The sequence below is a fragment of the Melozone crissalis genome, unplaced genomic scaffold (assembly GCF_028551555.1).
Source record: "Melozone crissalis strain CALT ecotype California unplaced genomic scaffold, PUWL_Pcris_2 ptg000029l_1, whole genome shotgun sequence".
Taxonomy (NCBI): domain Eukaryota; kingdom Metazoa; phylum Chordata; class Aves; order Passeriformes; family Passerellidae; genus Melozone; species Melozone crissalis.
In genome coordinates, this window is record NW_026535807.1 from 15,674,929 (window position 1) to 15,697,272 (window position 22,344).

The 22,344-nt window shown below is 48.3% G+C and overlaps 1 protein-coding gene across 1 annotated transcript in view; it reads right to left on the reverse strand.

Annotated features, from left to right (window-relative positions):
- The window catches only part of LOC128939816 (6-phosphofructo-2-kinase/fructose-2,6-bisphosphatase 4), a 49,167-nt gene extending 32,733 nt beyond the window's left edge, over positions 1–16,434 (reverse strand). Inside the window, exon 1 of the mRNA XM_054281026.1 lies at positions 16,362–16,434. Coding sequence (XP_054137001.1) covers positions 16,362–16,413 — 52 coding nt within the window. The 5' untranslated portion in view covers positions 16,414–16,434. The remainder of the gene's footprint in view (positions 1–16,361) is intronic.
- Positions 16,435–22,344: the final 5,910 nt, after the last annotated feature.

Below are 22,344 nucleotides of genomic sequence, written 5' to 3' on the forward strand. Positions count from 1 at the left end.
GGCGGCGGCGGGCGGGGCGGAGCGGGGCCGCCCCCGGGGCAGGGCCGGCCCGGAGGCCGCAGCCCCGCCGTGCCCCGGGCTCGGCAACGCCGCCCCGGGAGGGAAGGGCCCGGCCCCGGCCCCGGCCCCGGCCCCGGTCCCGGTCCCGGTCCCGGCCCCGGCGAGGGCCGTGCCGTGAGCAGGTGACTCCGCTCCGTGCTGCTGTGGGAACACCGCGCTGCTTCTGAAAAACCTTTTTCTTTTTTTTTTTTTCTTTAAACCCAACCTAAAACCTAAATATAGAACGCCCAGTGTGTTTTAAGCCATGCATTGAGTGAGACATTTTTCCAATTAAGCTGTTTTGGCCTGAAGGCTAAATTAATAGCGATGCAGAAAAACATAAACCGTAGGTTTCCTCCATCCCATTTGGCTCCCCCCAAGAAAAGCTGTGAACAAATGGCCCTGGGAAACTGCACTGGTTTGACTAAACACAACACCCAGCTGTCGCCTTTCTCCATCACCTTTATCAGCTTTACAGCCTGGGGAAACCCTCCTCATTGACTGGCCTGAGCAAAGCCCTAAAAATGCTCAATATTTCATATATATACACCTCTCTATGTTTTATTTACAGAAAATTTTATTGACAGAAAACATTTTATTTACAGAAAATAAATGCAACACAATGAAAATACGGTAGTGAAGTGCAGTACACACTTTCATTATTAATCACTCCATTATTATGACAGTGGCCTAAACACAAGCGAAGGCCAGTACATACTTTCTTTTTTAATACTAACCAGGCTCTGATCACCTGAGGATTATTTTTAGTCTTTCTGTTCTATTACAAGCTAAAATGTACCTTTCTAAACAACAAGAAAATCAGCTCTCACAGACATTTGGGAAGACACCTCTGGGAGAATCAGTACTGTTTCTCCAGACCCATGTTTGCTTGACCTGCTTTTCCCTCTGGTCCATTTCCTTCTCTCCAAGACCAATGACACTTTTCCTCTGTAGGTGCCCCACACTATAGTTTTATCCAGGATTTTCTTCACAATTTTGTTTTGGGTCAATGGCTGGCGTGGGGAGGGGCAGAGGGGCTACAGGAGTCTCATTGCAAGGATCAGAAAACTAGGAGGAGAGAGAGGGAGGTTTTGAATGCTTAAAATCTTCCTGGTTTCTTCTGCCAGCTGTGTGTTTACTTCCAGCAGTTGCCCAAGAGGTGTGAGCAGGAACAGCTCAATCTGTGTCCCAGGTGTATCCCAGAATTCTGTCTCCTGTGCACACAGGGAATGTTGCAACACACAGGACAGGGACCCCAGGCTAGAGTCCAACAGCAGGACATCCCCACCTCATCCTCCTGTGATCACAGCAAGGCCAACACCAAGATCCTGCAGCTTCCCTAACAATGCCTCCAGTAAAGCCAGGAGAGCCCAAAACACAGGTAATATTAACAGGAACAAGAGATGAATAGGAACGCATTTATAAACCCCACCTCTCAGGTTTGTTTTACATACATTAATTAGAAAACCTACTAAATCCTTCCAGCCTCTAGAAATAAAGTTTGTACTTCCTTTCTGCAAATCCACACCCTGCACAAGAACTGGAAGCCCAGTCACACACCTGATGTTGTTCATACAACAACAGCATTTTTCAGAAGCCTGTGGGGTGAATGACCACGTTTGTATGTCTCATCCTCAAAGCACCAGGCACAGGGCCAGTAAATTAATTCCCTTCTGCTCAGGCAGATTCAAACCAGTGGCACCTGCACAAAACTTCAGTTAAGGGTTTGCCCAGGTGTCTGTAATAACATCAGAGGTGCTCAGAGACACCTGCTAGCCTTTGTTTTTGTGAGGCACAGAGTTCAGCTTGGTTGATAACAAGCTTATGTGATTATGCTGTACTCAAGGGTTAGTTGATCTGTGGTTTGTTTTTAAACCTCAGTACAGTAATGACAGACAAAGCAAATACAGCTATCTTGTGCTACTCCTGAGGTCTCATTTCATAACACAGTTTACAAGGGCACTACATTCACTTCCTGGGCAAAGACAGAGCGAGTGTTGCCCGTTAGATTCCCAATAAATGACAGAGATCACCTTCTGCACAATCTCATTGTCACCAGTATAATGCAAAGGCTGGAGGAGCAGAGCTGATGCCTGCAGGTGAAGAGCTTTGTGTGCTACAGGGAAACCACAAACAAGCCTTTACACCTGGGAAGGCTTTTACACAAAGCATCTGCTCTCAGGGCCATGGTGAGCAGAGAGCTCACCTGTGAAACCACCTCTCTCCAGAGGCAAAACAGCAAGGGGGAGGGCAGGCTTGGAAAATAAAATGAGCTGCAGCATGGAAATAACGTGCTTGAGCCAAGTGACAAAGTTACACTCGCTCTCTGGAAACAACTGACTGACATGACAGGAAATTGTAATTATTTAGAGACAGGGAGAAATAAAAGAGACTGAACCAAGGTTTCAGCTTGATCCTACAGGAACCCAACCTGTATCTGTGAACACGCTGTACCATATGGCAGCCACATAATCCAAGTTTCACAACACGTCCTAGTAACTTCCACGTACCTCATTTTCCTATTAAGGGTATCACTTCTTAGTCTGACAGCCCATCAAACATCCATAAACCACACAACATCTCTTCCTCCTGTCCTTCCACCATCTCTCTGGCAGCACACACTTGGGAGATGGAAAGATTTTCCAGCCTGTGAGATGACCATGCCCTCAGCATCCTGAGCACTCAGAGCTCCCCACAAACCCACCCCAGCCCTTGTGCAGCACAGGGCATCCGAGCGAGAGCCGGGAGGGATTTGCGGCACAACAACGAGGCACGGGCACAGCCAGAGGTGAGTACGGGGGGTTCTTGGAGCGCTCCGGCAGCCCTCCCGCACCGCCCGGGGACACCGGGGACACCCCGGGCAGATCCCAGGGGCACATCTCGGGGGCACCGGCACAACCCGGGGACATCCCGGGGTCACCGGGCACATCCCAGGGACATCCCGGGGGCACCGGGGACACCCTGGGCACATCTCGGGGACACCGGACACACCTCAGGCTCCCGCGGGTGCTGGCACCGCCCGCGCCGCCAGGCGGCGCTCTGGCCCCTCCGCGGGCACTGCGCGGGCGCCCCCTGGTGGCTGCGGTGGGCAAAGGCACCGCGCCCGACAAAGTGCGGACGGGCGGACCGACGGACACACGGCCGCGGGGACCGAGCAGGGACGGACACACGGCCGCGGGGACACGGACACAGCGCTGGCCATCCCCGTGCTGAGCTGCGCCAAGCCCCCGGGCCGCCCGTGCCCAGGTACTTCTCCTGGGAACAGGAATTCCCTGCCACCCGTCAGAAAGGCAATGTCGCAGCCCAGTGACACCGGGGTGGCCGTGCCAGGGACAGCAACGCTCCGCAGAACCAAAATCTAGCAGGACTTGGTTTTTAAGCGTACGTGGTAGAGTCAGAGGTTACAGAAAGCTACAGGGAAGGAAAGCACATCTACTGGCCTGAGTTATTTCTTAACCCAAATAAAAAAAAAAAATTGGGAAGAGTGAGCCCACACTCAGAACTAAATATCCACATTTCTTCCTAGACATTAAACACCAATAAATTATATTTCATCATTAATCTGTTACTTCACTTCCTCTAAGATGATTCTCCTTCCCGTAAATCATGGGATATACTCTGCAGTCCCACATTCTCAGCTACCTATTTGACAAAACCCACAGTACCCGACCTCTACACACACAACTGGCAATACTCAGCTGGGAAAAACCTAAATCTAAACCCTCTCCATTGCAAGTGGCAGGTAACTGCTCCAGCTCAGAGTGACAAACAGGAACCAGTTTAAATTATCCCATCTTAAGACTAGCATCTGCATTTTCTACATCTGGCAATAGTGAGAGGGGGACAGATCAGAGTTTAAGTTCTTATCTCCATTTAAGAGGGAGCAAAGACAGGGCTGTAAGGCTCCCCACTTACAAGTACTCAAAAAAAAGCATCATCCCTAGCACAGCACCAGTTTTGTTTCAGCACAAACTGAGGAAGAACACAGACCCTGCAATAATCATTACATATGGCTGTTATTCAAGAAACACAGACACACACCTGCACTGTCCTCAGCCACACACACATCTCACACATCCAGCTCTGACACCCATCCAAATCTCCCCAGTTCCACATGGATTGGCTGGCTCTGACCAGCTAACAGCCAGCTGCTACACTGCATCACAGTGTTTGTATAAAGGAGACAGGATAATTCCTGTTGCACTTAGAATTTATTTTCTCTTTCAACTTAAATAAATAAATAAACCCCCCCAAAAAACAACCAAAAAAAAAAAAACCCCACCAAAAAAAAAAAAGAAACCAAGCAAAAAGATTTCAAATGTACCTTCAGCAGGCTGGTGGCAGTCCTTCATTGGCCAAAATCAGTGCAGCTGGAAGCATCACCCCAGGACAGCAGCTATCTAATTTATAGCAGGCTGTTACCACACTGCAAGCCAATGAGAGGAGTCAGTGACCACACACACAACTATGCTTCACCCTCTGTGTTCACAAGGAACAACAGTCCTGCATTTCAAAACTGGGGTTCAGGTGGAATGGGAGAGATCTCTCCCCACTCAGCTGATGGGAGGAACATTGCTGATGGGGTTTTTTGAACAAGTATTTGTTGGGGTGCTCTTACATGGTGAAAAGACTGTAAATGCCCCCAGTTTCTGCCCTAATGACCAAATCCACTGCAGAGCAGCTGGGACACTTGGCCTGCTCTGTCACATCCCTGGGTACACAGGGACCTCAGCAGGGAACAGACTGCTCTCTCCTGAGGTAATTCCCATATTCCTCAAGTGCAGATCAAGCCTGGCAGGTTTTCCCTCCCTGTGCACGTCCATAACAAGCTGTCTAGAACACAGTGCCCTCCTGCTCAGCGTGCTGTGGCCTCTGTAAGCCAGGCATAACCCAGCCCCACTGTTCTCTGGGAAACCCAGAGATTTGCAGGAGGAGGCTGCACCTCACAAAGCACCTCTGCTGCTCCTGAGCTCTGGGTGATGGCACAGAGCATGCCCTGGGAACAGCCATCCTCCCCAAGAGATGCCCCAGCAGCTGAAAGCTCCTCAGAGAGCTCCACAGAGAGCACAGTCAGCTCTCTGCCATCCAAGCTGAGCAAGCACAGTGAGCAGTGCAGGCAGAGGGGCAGTGCTGGGTGAGCAGTGACACACACTGACTCACAGCTCCTCAGCTCAGCCTCTCAGGGCATTTTCTGACATCAGCTTCTGACACGAACACTTCCCATCTCACCAAGGCCACCTGTGTTCCCTCCTCAGCCCCAAGTGCCATCCTCCTTTTTGTTTCCCACATGTCCCAGGAGTCAACCCAGCCAAAATAACAAATAGCCCACTAAGGCCCCAAAAATGCCAAGCATCCCACGTGGCAGGTTCAGCAGGTTCCCCAGACCATCTCCACAGGCCCTTCCATCTGGGACTTGATTCCAAACAAACTGAAATCACAAGGGCCAGGCCTTGTGATACATGGCCCTAGCACTTCCTTCTTTTCTTCTCAGCAACCAGTAAGTTTTATTAGTGGCACCATCCACTCCATATCTTATTTCCTATCACTGCCTAAAGGGAAAATGCTCCAATTGTCTTAGAACAGGCTGCTACCCCAAAGAGAAGCAAAAAACCATTAAGAATTCAGAAGTAAAACAAGAATCTGCCCTCAGCAAGACACACCTTCAGAAATTATTTTGTAAGAGTTCATTTTACTACCAGACTTCATGACTACAGATCAATCTATCAAAGAGATTGGTAACAAATACCCAGATGTAATCATGCTTTAGATGAGAATAAACTACTAATAAGGATAGGAAAAGTCTTCAGTGCTAACCAGGGAACAGATTTAAACCACACCCAAGATCCCACACAGACTAAGTATATAAATACAGATACTAAAGAGATTCCTTGAGCTGAAACAAAATGTTCCTTAGCATAGATAAGGAAAATAATTCATCCAAACAGAAAATGCTCATGTCATGCAAATCAGCAAGAAAACAAGCTCCTATCTCTTCCAACAACCACCAACACATCTGATACAAGGGAAGATCTGACAGGGCCCTCAGAAGCCTCACACCACACTTACCTGGCTGGAGAGACAGATAATTCCCACAGCAATTTGCTTTTATGGCATTTTCCTCATTGTCTGCTGAAACATCAGCAGAGCCATTCATGGTGTATGCAGGGCACTGAGGATGTGTGCTGGATTCCAGCACAGGTGTGCTCCCAAACCATGAGCACCCACACCAGGAAACGAGCACCAGCCACACAGAGGCTTTATTGCAAGAATTGTACCAATAAACCCTTGGATGGCTCCCTGCAGAACCCACTCCTTGCACTGCAGGCACATGAACTTTATCAGGGGAGAGAGAGCTGATCAGCAGAACATCATCTCAGCAGCACGTGGGCTGCACGAGAGCCCAGGGCAAACACTGAGACTGACACACATTTTATATTGCAAAATAACGCACACCTTGCAACACTCACTCTGCTCTTTGTTGGCTTCACCTGAACCATTCCTCCAGGCACAGTCACTCAGAGTATTGTCCTTATTTCTAAGTATATAAATAGGTTAGTCTAGATGTTAAATAAAATAACACACACCTTGTCTAGACATAAAATAAAATAACACACACCTTGTCTAGATGTAAAATAAAATAACGCACACCTTGCAACACTGCCACTCTGCTCCTTGTTAGGTTCACATGAACCATTCCTCCAGGCATGGTCACTCAGAGTATTCTCCTTATTTCTAAGTATATAAATAGGTTAGTCTAGATGTAAAATAAAATAACACACACCTAGTTTAGATGTTAAATAAAATAACACACACCTTGCAACATTCACTCTGCTCTTTGTTGGCTTCACGTGAACCATTCCTCCAGGCACGGTCACTCAGAGTATTGTCCTTATTTCTAAGTATAGAAATATGTTAGTCTAGATGTTTATCACATTTCAGATTCTTCTGAAATTATTCTTCTAACTGATCTCTTTTAAAGGTGGGAGAAATTGAATGTCTGGAGATAAACCCTTTTGAGGAGATGCTGTTGTTTTCACACAAGGAAGTTTCCTGGGTTAAGCCTGGCATTAGGGGTAGATTTAAGGCTAGCCTGCATTAATTCTGTTTGTTAAATCTGAAGGACTAATCACTAAATCTTTACACCTTCAGTCCAAGCAGTCCTCTCCCACCTTTCCCTCTGAGAGAACACTGAAATTATTTCCCTGAAAAACAGGCAGGATCCTCGAGTGGCGCTTCCAGCTATTGCTCAAAACTATTCCCATCATCACAAAGTTGAGCAACATTTTAAATCTTCCTGTTATGATGCAACATAAAGGAAAGATGGTATCCATTATTCATGTTTTCTGAGTGTTAAAAAGCCCTTTGTGGATAAACCCTCTTGCTGTATACCAGGACTCCAAACCATTCACATGAGGGGGCCTGTGCTGGTAAGGAGTGCAGAAAGGGGACACCAGAACACAGAGCATTTGCACAGATTGCCTATTTACACCAAAACACAGAGCATTTGCAAAGATTGCCTATTTACATTGACATGTCCATAGGAGAAGTGAAAATCCCATGTTTCCAGGATGGGAAGAGCACTGAGGAGAGCCATTCCTGCACCCTGCTCTGCAGAACCTGATGTTGTTACTACAGCAACAGCACGGGCACAGCCCTGCACGGGGTGCACCTGTGCCACTGACATGTTTTATGAAAAATCCTTTTGTTAGGATCTGTTCTCCTGAGAAGCTTCAGCTTCTCCATGTTTTGCTGGTTTGGAATGTGATTTGGAGAATTTTTTACCCAGCATGTGAAATTGTTTTTACTTGATGACCAGTGACAGCCACCTGTGTCGAGGCTGTGAGCAGTCACAAGATTTTATCATTCCTGTTCTTTCTATTCCTTGCTAGCCTTCTGATTAAATCCTTTCTTTTAGTATAGTTTTGATATCTCATTTTCTTTTAATATAATACCTATCATAAAATAAAAAATCAGCCTTCTGAAACATGAAGTCAAGATTCTCATCTCTTCCCCGGTCCTGGCACCCCTGTGAACACAGTCACACACCTTGGGACAGCCCCCACCTCCCTGCCAGGGTGACACAGCTCCAGGTCACCTGAGAGCTGAGATTGAACCAGGGAAACAAGGGCTGGATTAATCTGTAGTGCCTGAGAGAGAAGGGAAAACAAAAACACACCTGCATCCATGGGGATGCCTGCCTTTGTGCCTCCTGAATCTGCTTAAAAGCAGTCTGAAAGTGCCTCTATCACCTCAGAGCTCTCTATTCCTTTTCAATCACCTTTTCAATTCTTTTTTTATTAGCAAACCTCCCCAGTTCTGAGTTTGAGTGTGCAGGTATGTGTAGTAATGTAATTAAGGGAGCACAAGGAAGGGACTGACAGTTTTAAGTACAACAGACAGCCCTGATCCAGGCTGACAGGCTTATGAATTATGCTCAGCTACTTTTTATATTAGATATTTGAACATTTCTGGTGTACACACATCCTCCCTCCTGTCACTCAGCTAGGATCCTATGAATCCCACTTGCTCATAACTGTAGGTCTAGGCTGCTAAATAAAAAAAAATTATATATAAAACAAGGGCAGCTGCCATCTCAGGGTAGAACTAAAACACTTTACCCCACCTTTAAAACCAAATGCTATCAACTGACTTCAGAAGTACAATTCTACAAGAGCTGTCACATCAAAGGAAAACATCTGTAAAAACTTACTACTTGAGTCAGGGGGGTTGTCTGATGAGATGAGAAAGGAGAATACACAGACAACAAAGAGTATACAAAATTTGCATGCGATTCAAATGCATGAAGTACACCAAAATAATTTAAAAAAACTTGAATGCTTTGGGACAGAGCTACCTATCAGATAGCAGCACTTTAAAAGACAAGAGATCAGAGAGCCTGGGAAGCACCACCCGGGGTTTGGGGTGTGAAATGCTGAATGACTGATGGGGAGCTCAGAGGGGAAACAACCCCTGGGCTGGGTGACAGAGCCTGGAGGTGCAGAGTGAACCCGTGAGTCAGCAGCACTCAATGGAAGCTAAACCATGTGAACGCCTGGAAAAGGGCACAGGGAGACAAGAGCAAGACAAGGTCAAACCCTGGGAGGAGGAGGAGGAAAAACTGGACCAGGAGGGGGAAGAACATCACCAAAGAAATGGCGATGGAAGCAGCACAGACTGTGCAGGGAAGAACAAAACAGAACGTCTGCAAATGTTTGCAGATTTCAAATAAATGTTTGAAATCTGCAAACATTTCAGTGACATAAATTACAGGTAAATAGAGAGAAGCACTCCAACCAAAGGTGGGACAGCAGAGGCTGAGGGAAGGGAGATACATCCTCACCTGGTGAGAGGGACTAGGCTTCACTGAGAGCCAGGACAAATTTAAAAAGGGGGACAGGAGTTAAAGGTCCAGCAGAGCATAGTCCAGCCTACCTAACAGAACAGCCAGGGAAAAGCCCATGGAAATGGGAACAAAGCAAAGAGAAAGGGGCCCAAAGTCCTCTCAGTTGCACTCGGGTTCCTGCATGTCCCACAGCAACAGTAAAGCAGGTTTTGTGAAAGTAAAGAATAAATCTGCCTGGAAAGACAGCATGGAAAACTGACACTGACACAGGAGGAAAACAACTCCCAGCATATGCGACGCCAGCTGCTGCTGCTGGGAATGTTCCTCAGCTCTGTGAAAAAGGAGGGTATTCATCCAAATAAAAATACAGGCAAACCTCCTCAGAAGCTACCAGTGACAGGATTTATAATAAAAGCAGAAATTCATCTTCATTTGGCAAGCTGCAATGAAGTCAGGTAACCTAAAACAGCACCAAATGGGAAAAAATACAGGCCAGACACGGAGATCTAAATCACAGTGAATCTCAGTATTCAGGGCCTCCAGGGCAGGTTTCTCATTTTCTGTGCATTTTGGAAGTAGACCTCAATGGCCTATCAGCTTCCTGAGACTAACAGGATCAATGTGCAAATGAGGAAGCTTAATAAGAGTAATAAAATTATGACAGCCAAAATAATCAGATTTACAGATTGCAGCCAGGCCAAACAGCACAAATGCTACACATTAAACTCTTGCAAGGGGAAACATTCACCAAGTGAGGCTCCAGCATATTATTAGTAAAGAAAGCTTCTCTTTAAAACAAACCAAAATAAAAGCAGCCCACCTGAGTTCTCTTTATATTATGAAAAAATAACTTTGGTTCAGCACAAGTGTGTCTCTAGAGAAAATATTAAAAAATTGTTCAGGTGCACAGAAGCCATACTCCATCACAAACAGCATATGGGACAGCCTTTGGCACCAGAATGTGTAAAAACACATTCCAAAATCTAAATATCAATTGAAAGCCAAGAAGGATACAAAAATAGAAAACAAAGCAAGAGAATCAGAAGCAAATGAGCAGAGCAGCCCCCACACTCAGCACCCCCAGTGAAACAGCAGCTGCCCAGCACGGATGGCTCCAGACACCCCAGCCTGGGTCAGTCTGGGCCTCAGGGACACCTGAACCTTCTCTCACACAGCACAGGGGTCTCAGAAACACCAGTGTTCCACATTTTAAAGAAAACTGGCTGGCAGGAGTGAAGAGCTGCCCTACCAGGGCTCCCAGCACACACAGGGCTTTGAGCTGGTCCATCAGACCTGGCACTGACACCAGATGAGCCCAAATCCCTGCAACTGCCTCAGCCTGGGGAAGAAAAATCATTTAAAACCCAAAGACATAAATCTGTGGGAGATATCTCTGCCAGAGCTGCTTGGATTTTTAAGCTCCTCTACTCTAATCCCCAAATGAAGCATTTCTCAGGGAAAAAATAAAGAAGAATCTGAGAGATGGATCTCCCACCAAAAATGAGTAATGACTTCAGCAGTAACAGGGCTGCTCCCCCATCAGCCCACCTCTCACCAGCCATCTGACATTTTCTAATTACAAGAGGTCAGGAACCCCTGAAATCTCCTCATTGTTTTGGGGAAACCAGTTTCACATGGGTAGCAGAAAAAAAACCACAAATCTTTTTTTCCCCCCCTCTTTAATGCAGAAGGTAAATGCTGCACAGCCCAAGGATATCAACAGGGTTCCCGTGATGTCTCTTGTTATTTACCAACAACATCAATTACATTTCCAGGGATCTGTGACCATAAATGGAAACTTAAAAGGAAGGAAAAGCCAGCCTTAAATCCCAAGAGTGTCAGTGGTCACTGGTCAGAAGCAGCTTCAGACCACTCATGGTGGTTTTTGCTCCTTAACTCCAAAGGAAGGGTGCAGTCATAGAGAAGCTTTCAGCTATAATAAACCACCACAAATATTCTGTCTTTGCACATTTCACATTTTGATTCAAATCATCCACTGGCAAATCATACCTAACCCAGACATGAGGATTTCTTGCTAAACCTCCCTGTTGAGGCACCTAAAACATGCAGGATCAGACAGACAGACAGCTCACCAAGGCTGCTGCTGTGTGCCCATGGAGAAATCCCTCACAAGGGGACCCAGTGCCAGGGAAGCAGCACCACGAGGGCATTCCCAGCCAGGCTGGCAGGAATAGCAAGTCCCAGCCATTTTTAGGCACATCCCAGCCATTTTCAGGCACGTCCCAGCCACTTTCAGGCACGTCCCAGCCACTTTCAGGTGTCACTCTGGTGACAGGCAGGGAGCCCACAGCAGGTCAGGGCTGGTGGGGCTGTTGTGGCCCCTGCCCAGAGGAGAGCAGTGTCTGCAGTGTCACACAGCTCCCCTGGCAGTGCCCAGGGCCTCAGCTCAACATGTGTGAAGCCAGCTCCACACTAAGACAGGGAGCCATGCAGAAACAGAAGGAAGTTTTTTAAAAATAATCACTCAGGAAGGAGTTTGGGCAGCTCCAGCTCACCTTCAGATCAAAAACAGGCAAGAACTCAAAACCCTTTATTCATCTTTTTGTTTTTTATATTTTCCTATGTTTTTCTACTTGTGCATGGCCTGTAAACAATACAGTAACATAGTGAATCACCTGGAGACTAATGCCATGCAGGCATTTCAGATATGAGTGCAGAAATTACAGCTTTAAATTCCATGTTCCAATGTAGCAGGCACATTATTTCTACAAGGGCACCCATGACAAATCTGTCCCATTTTATTAACAAAATTTGCAAAACATCCTTTTTATCCATCACATGGATACAAGTCAGTTGCAATTAAGAGACCCATCATTTGTGTTCATGGCAGCTCAGGGCTTCAGGATTAACTCCAGTGCTCTACTTCAGACCCTTACATGTGGCAGACACCAACACCCAGGGCAGCCCCTCATGCAGCAGCTCCTCAAATGAGAGAGAAGTTTGGCAGAATCAAAACAGAACCCTAAAGGCACCTAAAACTGCACTGTTGGAATAGCACAGGTAAGCTGACCCATTTTACTCAAAAAAACCCAAATATTTCTTCTCTTTGCAGGGACACAAATTCACAGGCTCAGCACTTCAGAGTGATTTTGGAGAAGAGAAGGCTCTGGAGATATCAGAGCCCCTTCCAGTGCCCAAAGTGCCTCCAAGAGAGCTGCAGGGGGCCCTTGGAAAAGGGCATGGAGTGGCAGGACAAGGGGGAACAGCTTTAAACTGCCAGAGGGCAGGGCTAGATGGGATATTAGGAATTAATCCTTCCCTGTGAGGGTGGGCAGGCCCTGGCACAGGTGCCCAGAGCAGCTGTGGCTGCCCCTGGATCCCTGGAATGCCCAAGGACAGGTGGGATGGGACCTGGGACAGAGGAAAGGGTCTCTGCCCATGGCAGGGGTGGGATGGGATGAACTCTAAGGTCCCTTCCAACCCAAACCATCCTAGGATTTTGCTTCACCAGGTCAGCACCTCAGCAGGCAGCAGGTTCAGCACACCTGGAGATTAGGATTCATAATCAGTGAGGGATTACAGCACCTAGGGCCAGCTCCTGGCAGGCACCCAGGAACCAGCCTGGCTCAGAAGGCACCCCAGCCCCACGCTGGAGCCTGGACAGAGCTGCCCTTGCCCCTCTGCACAACCAAACCATGCCCAAAACCAACCCACCACTGCTGGAAATAACAACGTGCATGAAGCAACTCTATCCTGCAGCCCCACTTGAGTGCCTGGTAAAAATCTACTGAAATCAGGAGTCAACCTAAATCACTTAATTTTAGACACTGGAGAGCCCAACTAGACAGTCTAGGGAGTTTGGAGTTGATTATTCTCTTTTGCTGCCTTTTACAATTTAATTACTTAACTCTTATTGTCTCAGACACCACAAGCCAAGCACTTTGCCTGTGAGAAAAGGTTAACAGACTAATTATTTGTCTTGTAATGGGCAAAAATGGCTTCTGGGGAAAACCAGCACAGACCCAAGGAATCCTGCACTTCCCAGGCTCACGGCTGGTGCCTCCTCACTTGTATCTTGACAATTTTTACCCCTTCTACTGCACTGACCTTGTGACTCTTCCCAAGAAGCCCCACCCAGGGTGTGGGGCCACAAGCTTACACCATATTCAACAACTTAAAGCAAACAAAAAGAGAGAAACAGAACAAAACATATAGAGTGGGAAGGTGGGAATACTCCACCAGGTCACTTCTTTCAGAAGGTCGAAGCATTCCCCAAATATGTGATCTTTTCCAGCACTCCAAGTCTAAGATTTGTGTTTATCTCAAGGGGAAATCTGTGGGCATCATACAGAGGTTAAGCCCCAAGCAAACCATGCAAGTCCAGTGAGCCTTTCAGAACACATCCATAGTGCCTCACCAGCAATTAAATACTGTCCACAAGTTGGATTTACCAAATCTCTTACTCATAAGAGTGAAGAAACATTGACGCAATCCAATTGAGAAAAATATTGTTGCAACCATGCTGATTTTTTTTTTTAATTGGATGGATGATACATAAAAAAATGAAGTGTTACAATCAGTCAATTCAACAACATCCTGCTATTGGTAAGGGTTATATTTATAAATCAGTACATTTTCACAACAAAATGTCCTATTTCATAGAAGATCCTTCCTTCGAATGACCTCAAAAAAGTTCTGAAACCAAATCCTCCCCAAAGTGCTCTCAGCTTCGGGCCCTCATCCTGCACAGCTATCCCTACATGAATGCTCTCATTAGATGATGCACTGATTTAAAAGGACTGGCATCTTATGTAAATGGATGTTATTGCCTTTAATTGCAGCCATAATTATGGGAGTGCCTCGGAACTGAGTAAGGTCACATTAAGCAAACTTATTGGAAACTTTGCAAACTGCTCTGCAACACACTGGACCAGGACCAGGAGTCCCACAACTCAGTCCCATCTTCAGCTCTACGCAAAGCACTACAAAATCAATCCTATATATGGGATTGCTCCCAGTTATAGCTGGTCTAGTATGGTTTTGCCTCAAACAAACTTGTTTCTCTGGCATTTGCCAATAGAAAAAGTTTAATTTAGAATTAACACCTTTAAAGATGGAAAAATCTTGAAGAGTCTTCAAGTTTCTTCGGTATTAACGTCTTTAGTTTTCCTCTTCACATGTCAAAGAGCCACACGAGCACCAAGGGACCTGCTACAGAGCCAACAAGGAGCCAGGTGTTGAGAGGAGCAGCAAGGGCAGCAGGCAATTCCCCTGGCACAGCCACAGATCCCTGCTCATAGGAGACACCTGCACAAGCACTGTGGGAATGGCCAAAGGGGCAGCCAAGGGATTTCATTCAGCCACAAAGCAATGGCCACCAGCACATTTCAACAGCTCAGTGGGGGTCCCCTGCTAGTCTGGGAGGTTCTGAAACCCCAACCTCACTGAGCCCCCTCTCCATGCCCTGCGGTGGGGTCAGGCACCGAGGAAGCAGCAGCTGCCCACTGCAAGGCTGGCAGAAGCAAAGGGATGATGGCTGTAAACAAGAGCAAGCTGTGACTCAGTGGGCAGAGCCACTCTGCACCCAGTGACACCCAGCTGTGTGTGACACAAATTGGGTACAGCGGGGTCCTGGTCCCGTTACCAAACTCAAGTACAGCACCCTCACTGCCACATCCATCCCTGCCCCATGGCACCCTCACTGCCACATCCATCCCTGCCTGCCCCACAGCACCCTCACTGCCCCATCCATCCATCCATCCATCCATCCATCCATCCATCCATCCCTGCCCCACGGCACCCTCACTGCCACATCCATCCCTGCCCCACGGCACCCTCACTGCCACATCCATCCCTGCCCCATGGCACCCTCACTGCCATATCCATCCCTGCCCCATGGCACCCTCACTGCCACATCCATCCCTGCCTGCCCCACAGCACCCTCACTGCCCCATCCATCCATCCATCCATCCCTGCCCCATGGCACCCTCACTGCCACATCCATCCCTGCCTGCCCCACAGCACCCTCACTGCCCCATCCATCCATCCATCCCTGCCCCATGGCACCCTCACTGCCACATCCATCCCTGCCCCACGGCACCCTCACTGCCACATCCATCCCTGCCCCACAGCACCCTCACTGCCACATCCATCCCTGCCTCCCCTCCTGCCCCACGGCACCAGCACTGCCTGCTTCATCTTCCAGCCTACCTAATACAATTTTCCTAGGAAGTGGGGAAATTATATCCAAACATAACCATGACTAAGGCCACGGGCAGAAGTTTTGGTGCACTTGCATCACAGCTGTCACCCTGTATTACACAAAGTGCCTGACAAACATGCCAGAGCTCGGGCCCCAGGGACAGCCAGCCCTTTCCAGGGAAGGCTCCAATGAGCCAGCAGCCAAACCTCACGAAGGCAGATAAAAAAGGTGCAGATCGTGCGCTTTTTATGGAATTGCCCTTAGGAATAAGGGAAGAAGAGCTACCTAGTTAGATCGCTATTTGCCAAAGCACTGCTTTTACACCATTCCTCGGCAAATGGAGAGCAGCGAGCCTTGGAGGAGTGAGATGTAAACCCGCCTTCCTACAGACAGTTGGAAAAAAAAAAAAAGTCCATCACAGCACAGCAATCTCCAAAAATAACTCTGCGAGCAAACAGCTGCTGCTACACTACGAGTCCTTCTTTGCACGCCACATCTCCCAACCCTTCCTTCACCCAGAGCTGCTCCAGCACAAGCCGCAATTCCCATTTCCCACCGGCCGAGCTTCCCGAGATGCCGGTGGAACCGGGAGGGAAAATCCCGAGCAAGGCTCCAGGAAAACACCACCTCCAACGCCACCTCCACCACCACCTTCCCGGCTCAGCCGTGCCCTGACCGCGCGTGGGTCCCTCAGGGCCGCCCCGCGCGTGGGAAGCCGGGGGCGTGAGGGGAGAAGCGGCGGGGCAGCCCTGCTCCGAGGGGTCCGGGGGTGTCCGCGGGTGTCCCGGGGGTCCGGGGGTGTCCCGAGTGTCCTACCTCGGCAGCGCCGGCCCTGCGGGCAGCGGCCGCGGCGGCGGCAGCCCCACATGGGCGGCGGGCTGGGCAGGCTGCGGCGGAGGCGGGCTCGGAGCGAGGGCCGCGGGGAGCCCCGCGGAGCTGCCCGCGGGTGTGCGGCCCCGCGCGGGGCGGGGCGGGGCGGGCGGAGGAACCGGCCCCGGGCAGCCCCCGCCCCGCCGGAGCCCCCGCTCCGCCCCCAGCCCGCGGGGTGCAGGAGGGGTTTGGGGAGCGGATCCCGCAGCTCTGCGCGGGCACGGCGCGGAACCCCCGCACCGCACCCCCGGCACCCCCTGCACCGCATCGCCCGCTCCGTGCCGGGACCGCGGCCGCCCTCCGCCGTCTGCTCCCCAGGGCTTCGTGTTTTGTTAACATGAGAAATTTAAAATAAACGAATAAATTAACGAATAAAAATTAAGTGGGCATGAGGGAGATGGGGCGGCTGTAGCCATTTTGGAGAGCTGGGTGTGAATGCAGCCCGGGGGCAGGAGCTGGGAGTCGGCAGTCCCTGGAGCAATGGGGCTCTGCTCAGCAGCATTGGGGCTCAGCAGCATTGGGGCTGTGCTCAGCAGCAGTGGGGCTGTGCTCAGCAGCAATGGGGCTCAGCAGCAATGGGGCTCACAGCAATGGGGCTCAGCAATGGGGCTCAGCTCAGCATTCAGCCCTGGGCCGGGCTCAGCAGCACCCGCGCAGCTTCTCCGCGGAGCCAGCGCTGAGCCAGCCGAGCTCACCCCGCCGAGAACAGGGCAGGGCAGGGAGGGGAGCCAGGGCCGGGATGCGCCTCGCACGGAGCCGGAGCGGGGCCGGTGGAGCCGTCTAGGCACACAGAGTCCCTGCGTGCACTCGGGGCACATCTGCCCACCCGCTCCGGGCTGCAGGTTGTGCTGGCCTCGCATACAGCATCCCTGGGGACACACACAGCATTGCCCCTAACACCAGCTTGAGATAATGACAAAAATCCCCTGGGTCTTTGTACCATCCTTAGAGTGATACTGAAGGGCGTTTGTTATTTTGGTCAGGTTGGGACACGTTATATTTGTGGCTGCCTTTCCTCACGGCTCTGTAATTTTGTTGGGCTGTCTCCTCGAGGCAGGCATGAACTCAATGGGTGTGTGTAAAGCTCCAGGGCTGTTATCACACTGTTATTCTCTGGGGTGAAGAGCTGCAGAGGCAGCTCTGGGCTCAGGGGAGTTATCTGTGCCTTTGGCCTGCAGAGATAGGCACCAGTGTGGGCAGGGGGAAACTCCACTGCACATGAGAGAGGGGCCAAACAGAACATGAAGGAAGGTTCAGGAAGCATCAGTCTAAATCCACTTACTAGTGAAAAATCAGTAATAATTCTCCTTTTAAGATGAAAATGGTCAACATAAGCAATGGAATGACGAGATTTTTTGTTTGTTTTGCATAAAATTCATATGCAAATATTCTTCACCTTGTCAGGATGTCTTTTCATTTACCTACACACCTCCATCCTGCATCCCAAGTTGTCTCCAAGTGATTCAGTTGTCTCCAAGTTGACTTGGAGTAAGCTCTAAGTTTTCTGTCTGGGCAGCTGGTTTCAGACCCCCACTGGCAACATTAGCATTGTAACTGTGTTGGCTCTGCTTGGCCATCACCTGACGCTTTAAAACTTCAGTTAATAAAGTACAGCTTCTGAATTGCTCGTAGAAATTAAGCCACATGAAAGAAAGGGTGGTTTGTTGGTGTGGATTTTTTAGACAGGGAGAATTGCATGCTTATCTGCAGGTGATGATGCCTCCAGCAATGAGGAAACTCAGTGGCTGAGATCATAGGGGTGTTTGGTATCCCTTCCTTCACGTGTGTGTGTGTGCTGACTCAGAGCTAGCACTGGGTTACTGTGGGTGAGACCAGACCCCTGCTGCTTCTGCAATGCTAGGCTGTCACAGCTGAGGGAAAACACAAGAGAAAAGCTTAGCACTGTTGGTGCAATGCTGAGGGAAATTCCTTTTCTCTCAGGGAGCTGTCAAAGATGCAGCTCCTTGCGCAGCCCTAGAGCTGAACGGCTCCTGGAGGTGCCACAGTGCAGGCGTGGCTCTGTGGAGCTGGAAATCATCTGTGTCCCCCTTCTGGACAGCACTTAATCCTTATTAACTCCCCATGATTTCATCTGAAGTATTAATGGCTAGTTTGATTTATCTTCCAAGGAGCTCAAGTGACTTTACATAACTGTGGTCTTTTCTACATTAGCAAGCTTTGTTGTCCACTGCAAAGAGCAGCAGTGAAGGAGGGGGATGATGTGGTGGGTGCTCAGAGCCACCATGTCCCTGTGCTGCTCTGGAGCAGAGCATTTGTCACTGGCACAGATGGCATAGTGCAAAAATAGGTTTAGTTAACTCTGACTGCTTCCAGCTTGAAGTGAGGGCCGCTGGAGTTGTGTGAGAATTTCTCTGAAAGAAATATCATACAGTTCTGAGCCCTGGGATAGGAGAGAGGCCCTTTGTTTCATCTGCTCTCCCCATGAAACATCTTTTAGTCACAGTTTCTGGGCTCAGTGAAACCTTATCCCTATGTTTTATTAGAAAAAAAGGTTTTTCTGCAGCTGGCGAGAAGCAGCAGGTAGTGAGGCACAGCCAGACATGGAGCTCAGGGGGCTGGGCACTGCAGCAGCTCACCCTCCCATCCCTGGCTTAAAAACAAAGAAAATTCAACACAACCACCCATCTGCAAGAATTCCTTACTGCTGGGTGTTGGTGCAAAGGTTCAGAGTGACCCCCCAGTCCCGCTGGGCAGGGAGATGTGGCTCGGTGCCAGCCAGGAGCCTGCACTGCTCCTGGCAGAACAAAAGGGGCTGAGCAGCAGCAGGAGGCAGCTGTGACCCTGCCCTGCTGCTGGGCACAGCCCCAGGGCCATCACACAGCCCTTTCTGCTCTTTCTCCTCTGATTAACCATGTCTGTCCTCCTCCACAGCATTTTTTCCAAGGTGGGAAGGCACACCGTGGCCTTTGTGTGCAGCAGCTGCACTGCAGGGTCCTCACTGTCCACAGGGCTTCAGTGTTCTTAAAAACAAAGCAGATTAAATCACTGATGAACCAGGGCAAGTATTAACAGCAAAACTTGCTGGAAATCTTGGGTTTTGCTCAAGATCTGTGTGGCCAGCCACTGATGAGGTTGTTGAGATTTTGTTGAGATTGGTGAGGTGTAGTTAATTTGGCAACTGGAACTAGGAACAGATTCATGGGGGAAAAAAAATAAATCTGATAATTTATTTGCATTTAGGAGAACTCAGCAGGAAAGAAGAGTGTTCAAGGTAAATACTCACCAGTTTCTGCCTGGGATGTTTGACCCTTGCTTGTGCTTGGGTAAACTGAGCAAGCAGGGTCATCCATTTGGAAAATGTTTGACTTAGTCCTGTGCTCTTTTTCAAAAATAGTTAAACTGCAAAAATTGCTGCACTTACAGGCCTTGGAAAATATTTTTCCCTACACGTGGCTTTGTGGTTTCAAAGAACTGAAGAGAAGGCCACAAAAATACATTTTTCCTTCAGCTGCTTGGCAAGGGAAATCATCTGACGGGGCTTATCAGAGCAACGTGGCTGGGGCAGGCCTGGGGACACCAATCCTGCTGACTCTGTCCTTCACAGGTCACGTTCCTCCTGCTCTAATGGCAGCCAATCATTTTTACCTCTGGATGACAATCATTTAAAGATGGGTAAATCAATTGGATTTTTGTTCCTCAGCTCCATTGGAAGGTTTAAGCTGTTGGGTGCTTTGTTAAATTCCTTGGAAATTGGCCACATGCAGGATTGCACTGCCTTCAGTTCAGCCAGATAACACAATTCTTTCTTAAAGATATATTTGCAATCTTTACCCAAATTGTAAGGGTGCGGGAGAAGAATAAAAGGCAGAAACCAACAGGTGAACCAGCAAGCAAAAGTTAATACAGTTATTAATGTAGTCACCTTGTAGCCACTGTTCATGCTGTACCTTTGTTTTCCTTTCTCTGAACTGTTTCTTTTGTCTAGACTGTAAGATCTTAAAAATCCAGGTGTGTCCTTGTCCTGAAGCATAGGAGCATGTTAAGGTCCCCCAAGACTGGAGACTTAAGATGTTTGGGAAGCCTTATCTTTTTGGGTGGGAATTCTCATCTCCAGCCTGGTCAGACCCCGGGAGCTTGCCTGGCCTTTCTCAGGCTCTTTGGAAGAGGCAAATCTTGTTATGCGCATTGCTGGAGTGCTTGTTGTGCTATTTTTGTGCTGCTCAGTTTTTGTGCGTGCAGCTGTAGTCAAGTGTTGCTTCTTGATCCCAGACAACTGAGATTTTCCATAACCTTTGACTAAGAAAAAATGTATCTTTAATCACAGCTCCCCCTCACAACAGGCAGCATGTAAGAAGATTATATAAATATTATATTAAGCACATTTTTTGGCAAATTGTTTGCATTGGTGTTGCATTTCTTTCCACCCAGTCTGGGTGATAGAAGAAATAAATGATGAGGTTGGACCACAAAGGAAATTGATACTCTGGTGTGTGTCTCTTCCGGGGGTTCCTCATCAATTAACTGCCTTGTTAAAATAACTCTGACATCCATTTATCTACCAAGAACCCAGATCAGGGCATTTTAAAGATTGATCCCACTACTCTTGGTTTTTGGTAGGTATTTTGTGATAAACCTGCACAGATAGGAATAATTTTTCCTTGCTTAGAAAACAAAGATAAGGTGCTTGCTTTTTATTTTTTTTCCTGCTTTTTTTTTTTTTTGGTATTTGGCAGAAAATTAGTATTCATACTATGCCTTCTAATCACAACTGAAGTGGAAAAGGTTTCATGACCCTTCTGATAAACATCCTGAAGCCAACCCTGAAGATTAGCTCCAATCAGATTTTGATGGCAATTTTTCTTGGGCTCACCTGGTTTCAGACAGTGATAGGACTCTGATGACAGATTTTCAAATTATTTCATTCAATTGGAATGTAATTACTGATTCAACAAATTCTATCAGTGGATGAACAAGTGTTAATCCATGAAATAAAAATCAACACAGGTGTTTGTCCGTGTGAATAAATGCAGCATGGATTTATGGCAGAGAATCTGTTTCATTCAGCTAATTTTGGAAGGGTGGCAGAGGTGCAGGGAGGAAAGGGTACCTTTGGAGGGCTCTTTGCTCCAGGCCAGCGACTGTGAAGAGTCACTTGTACCCCAGGAGCTGATTTATGCATCAGGGAGAGCAGACCCACACTCAAGGGTCACCACCTGCACTATTTAATAACAGGAAAATAAGATTAAACAGAGACCACCCTCTTTCCCAGCTGCCTCAAAGACAAGAAGCAAACACCTACCTGTGTGCTGGCTCTGCTGGTGGCTTGCACAGCCCGCAGTGCCCAGGGCACGCGGGGTGCCCGTGCCCACACGCCCACAGTGGCTCTGCACGGGGCACCGTGGGGCTGGGGCAGGCTCAGGCTGCCTGCCCACTGCAGCCAGCTGGGCTGCATGCTGCCAGCCAGCCATGTCCTCTCACTCTCCTCACAGATTTGTTGCTATGGTGAGAAAAGCCAAGCCTTAAATATTGAACTCCCTGCCTGTTATCTCAGCTGGTATCTGCTGTGTGCAGGTATCAGCTGGTGTGTATTAAAACAAATAAGATAATAAAGAATATAGGCTTTGCACTGTGGGCAGGTTCTGCCTCCAAATTTTGGGTTTTGTTTTGTGTTTTTTTTCCCCTCTGCTTCAGTTCTAGCTTGGTTTGTTTTTGCTAGAACTAACCTTGAACTCTGCCCAACAGCACAGAGGATTACAACTGTTTATGTCTTAATTGGGGAATAGGACCAGTAACCTGTCAAATCAAATCTTTCCTCTTGAGAAGTTACAGTCAAATGCAGGACAGTTCCCACAAAATGTTTTGCTATATGATTTGGTGTTTGCTTGCAGTCTGCACCAGCAGATTAGAGCAGTTTGGAGCGCTATATGGCTTCGTGCTTAACATATTACTGGAGGAAAATGAGTTTACA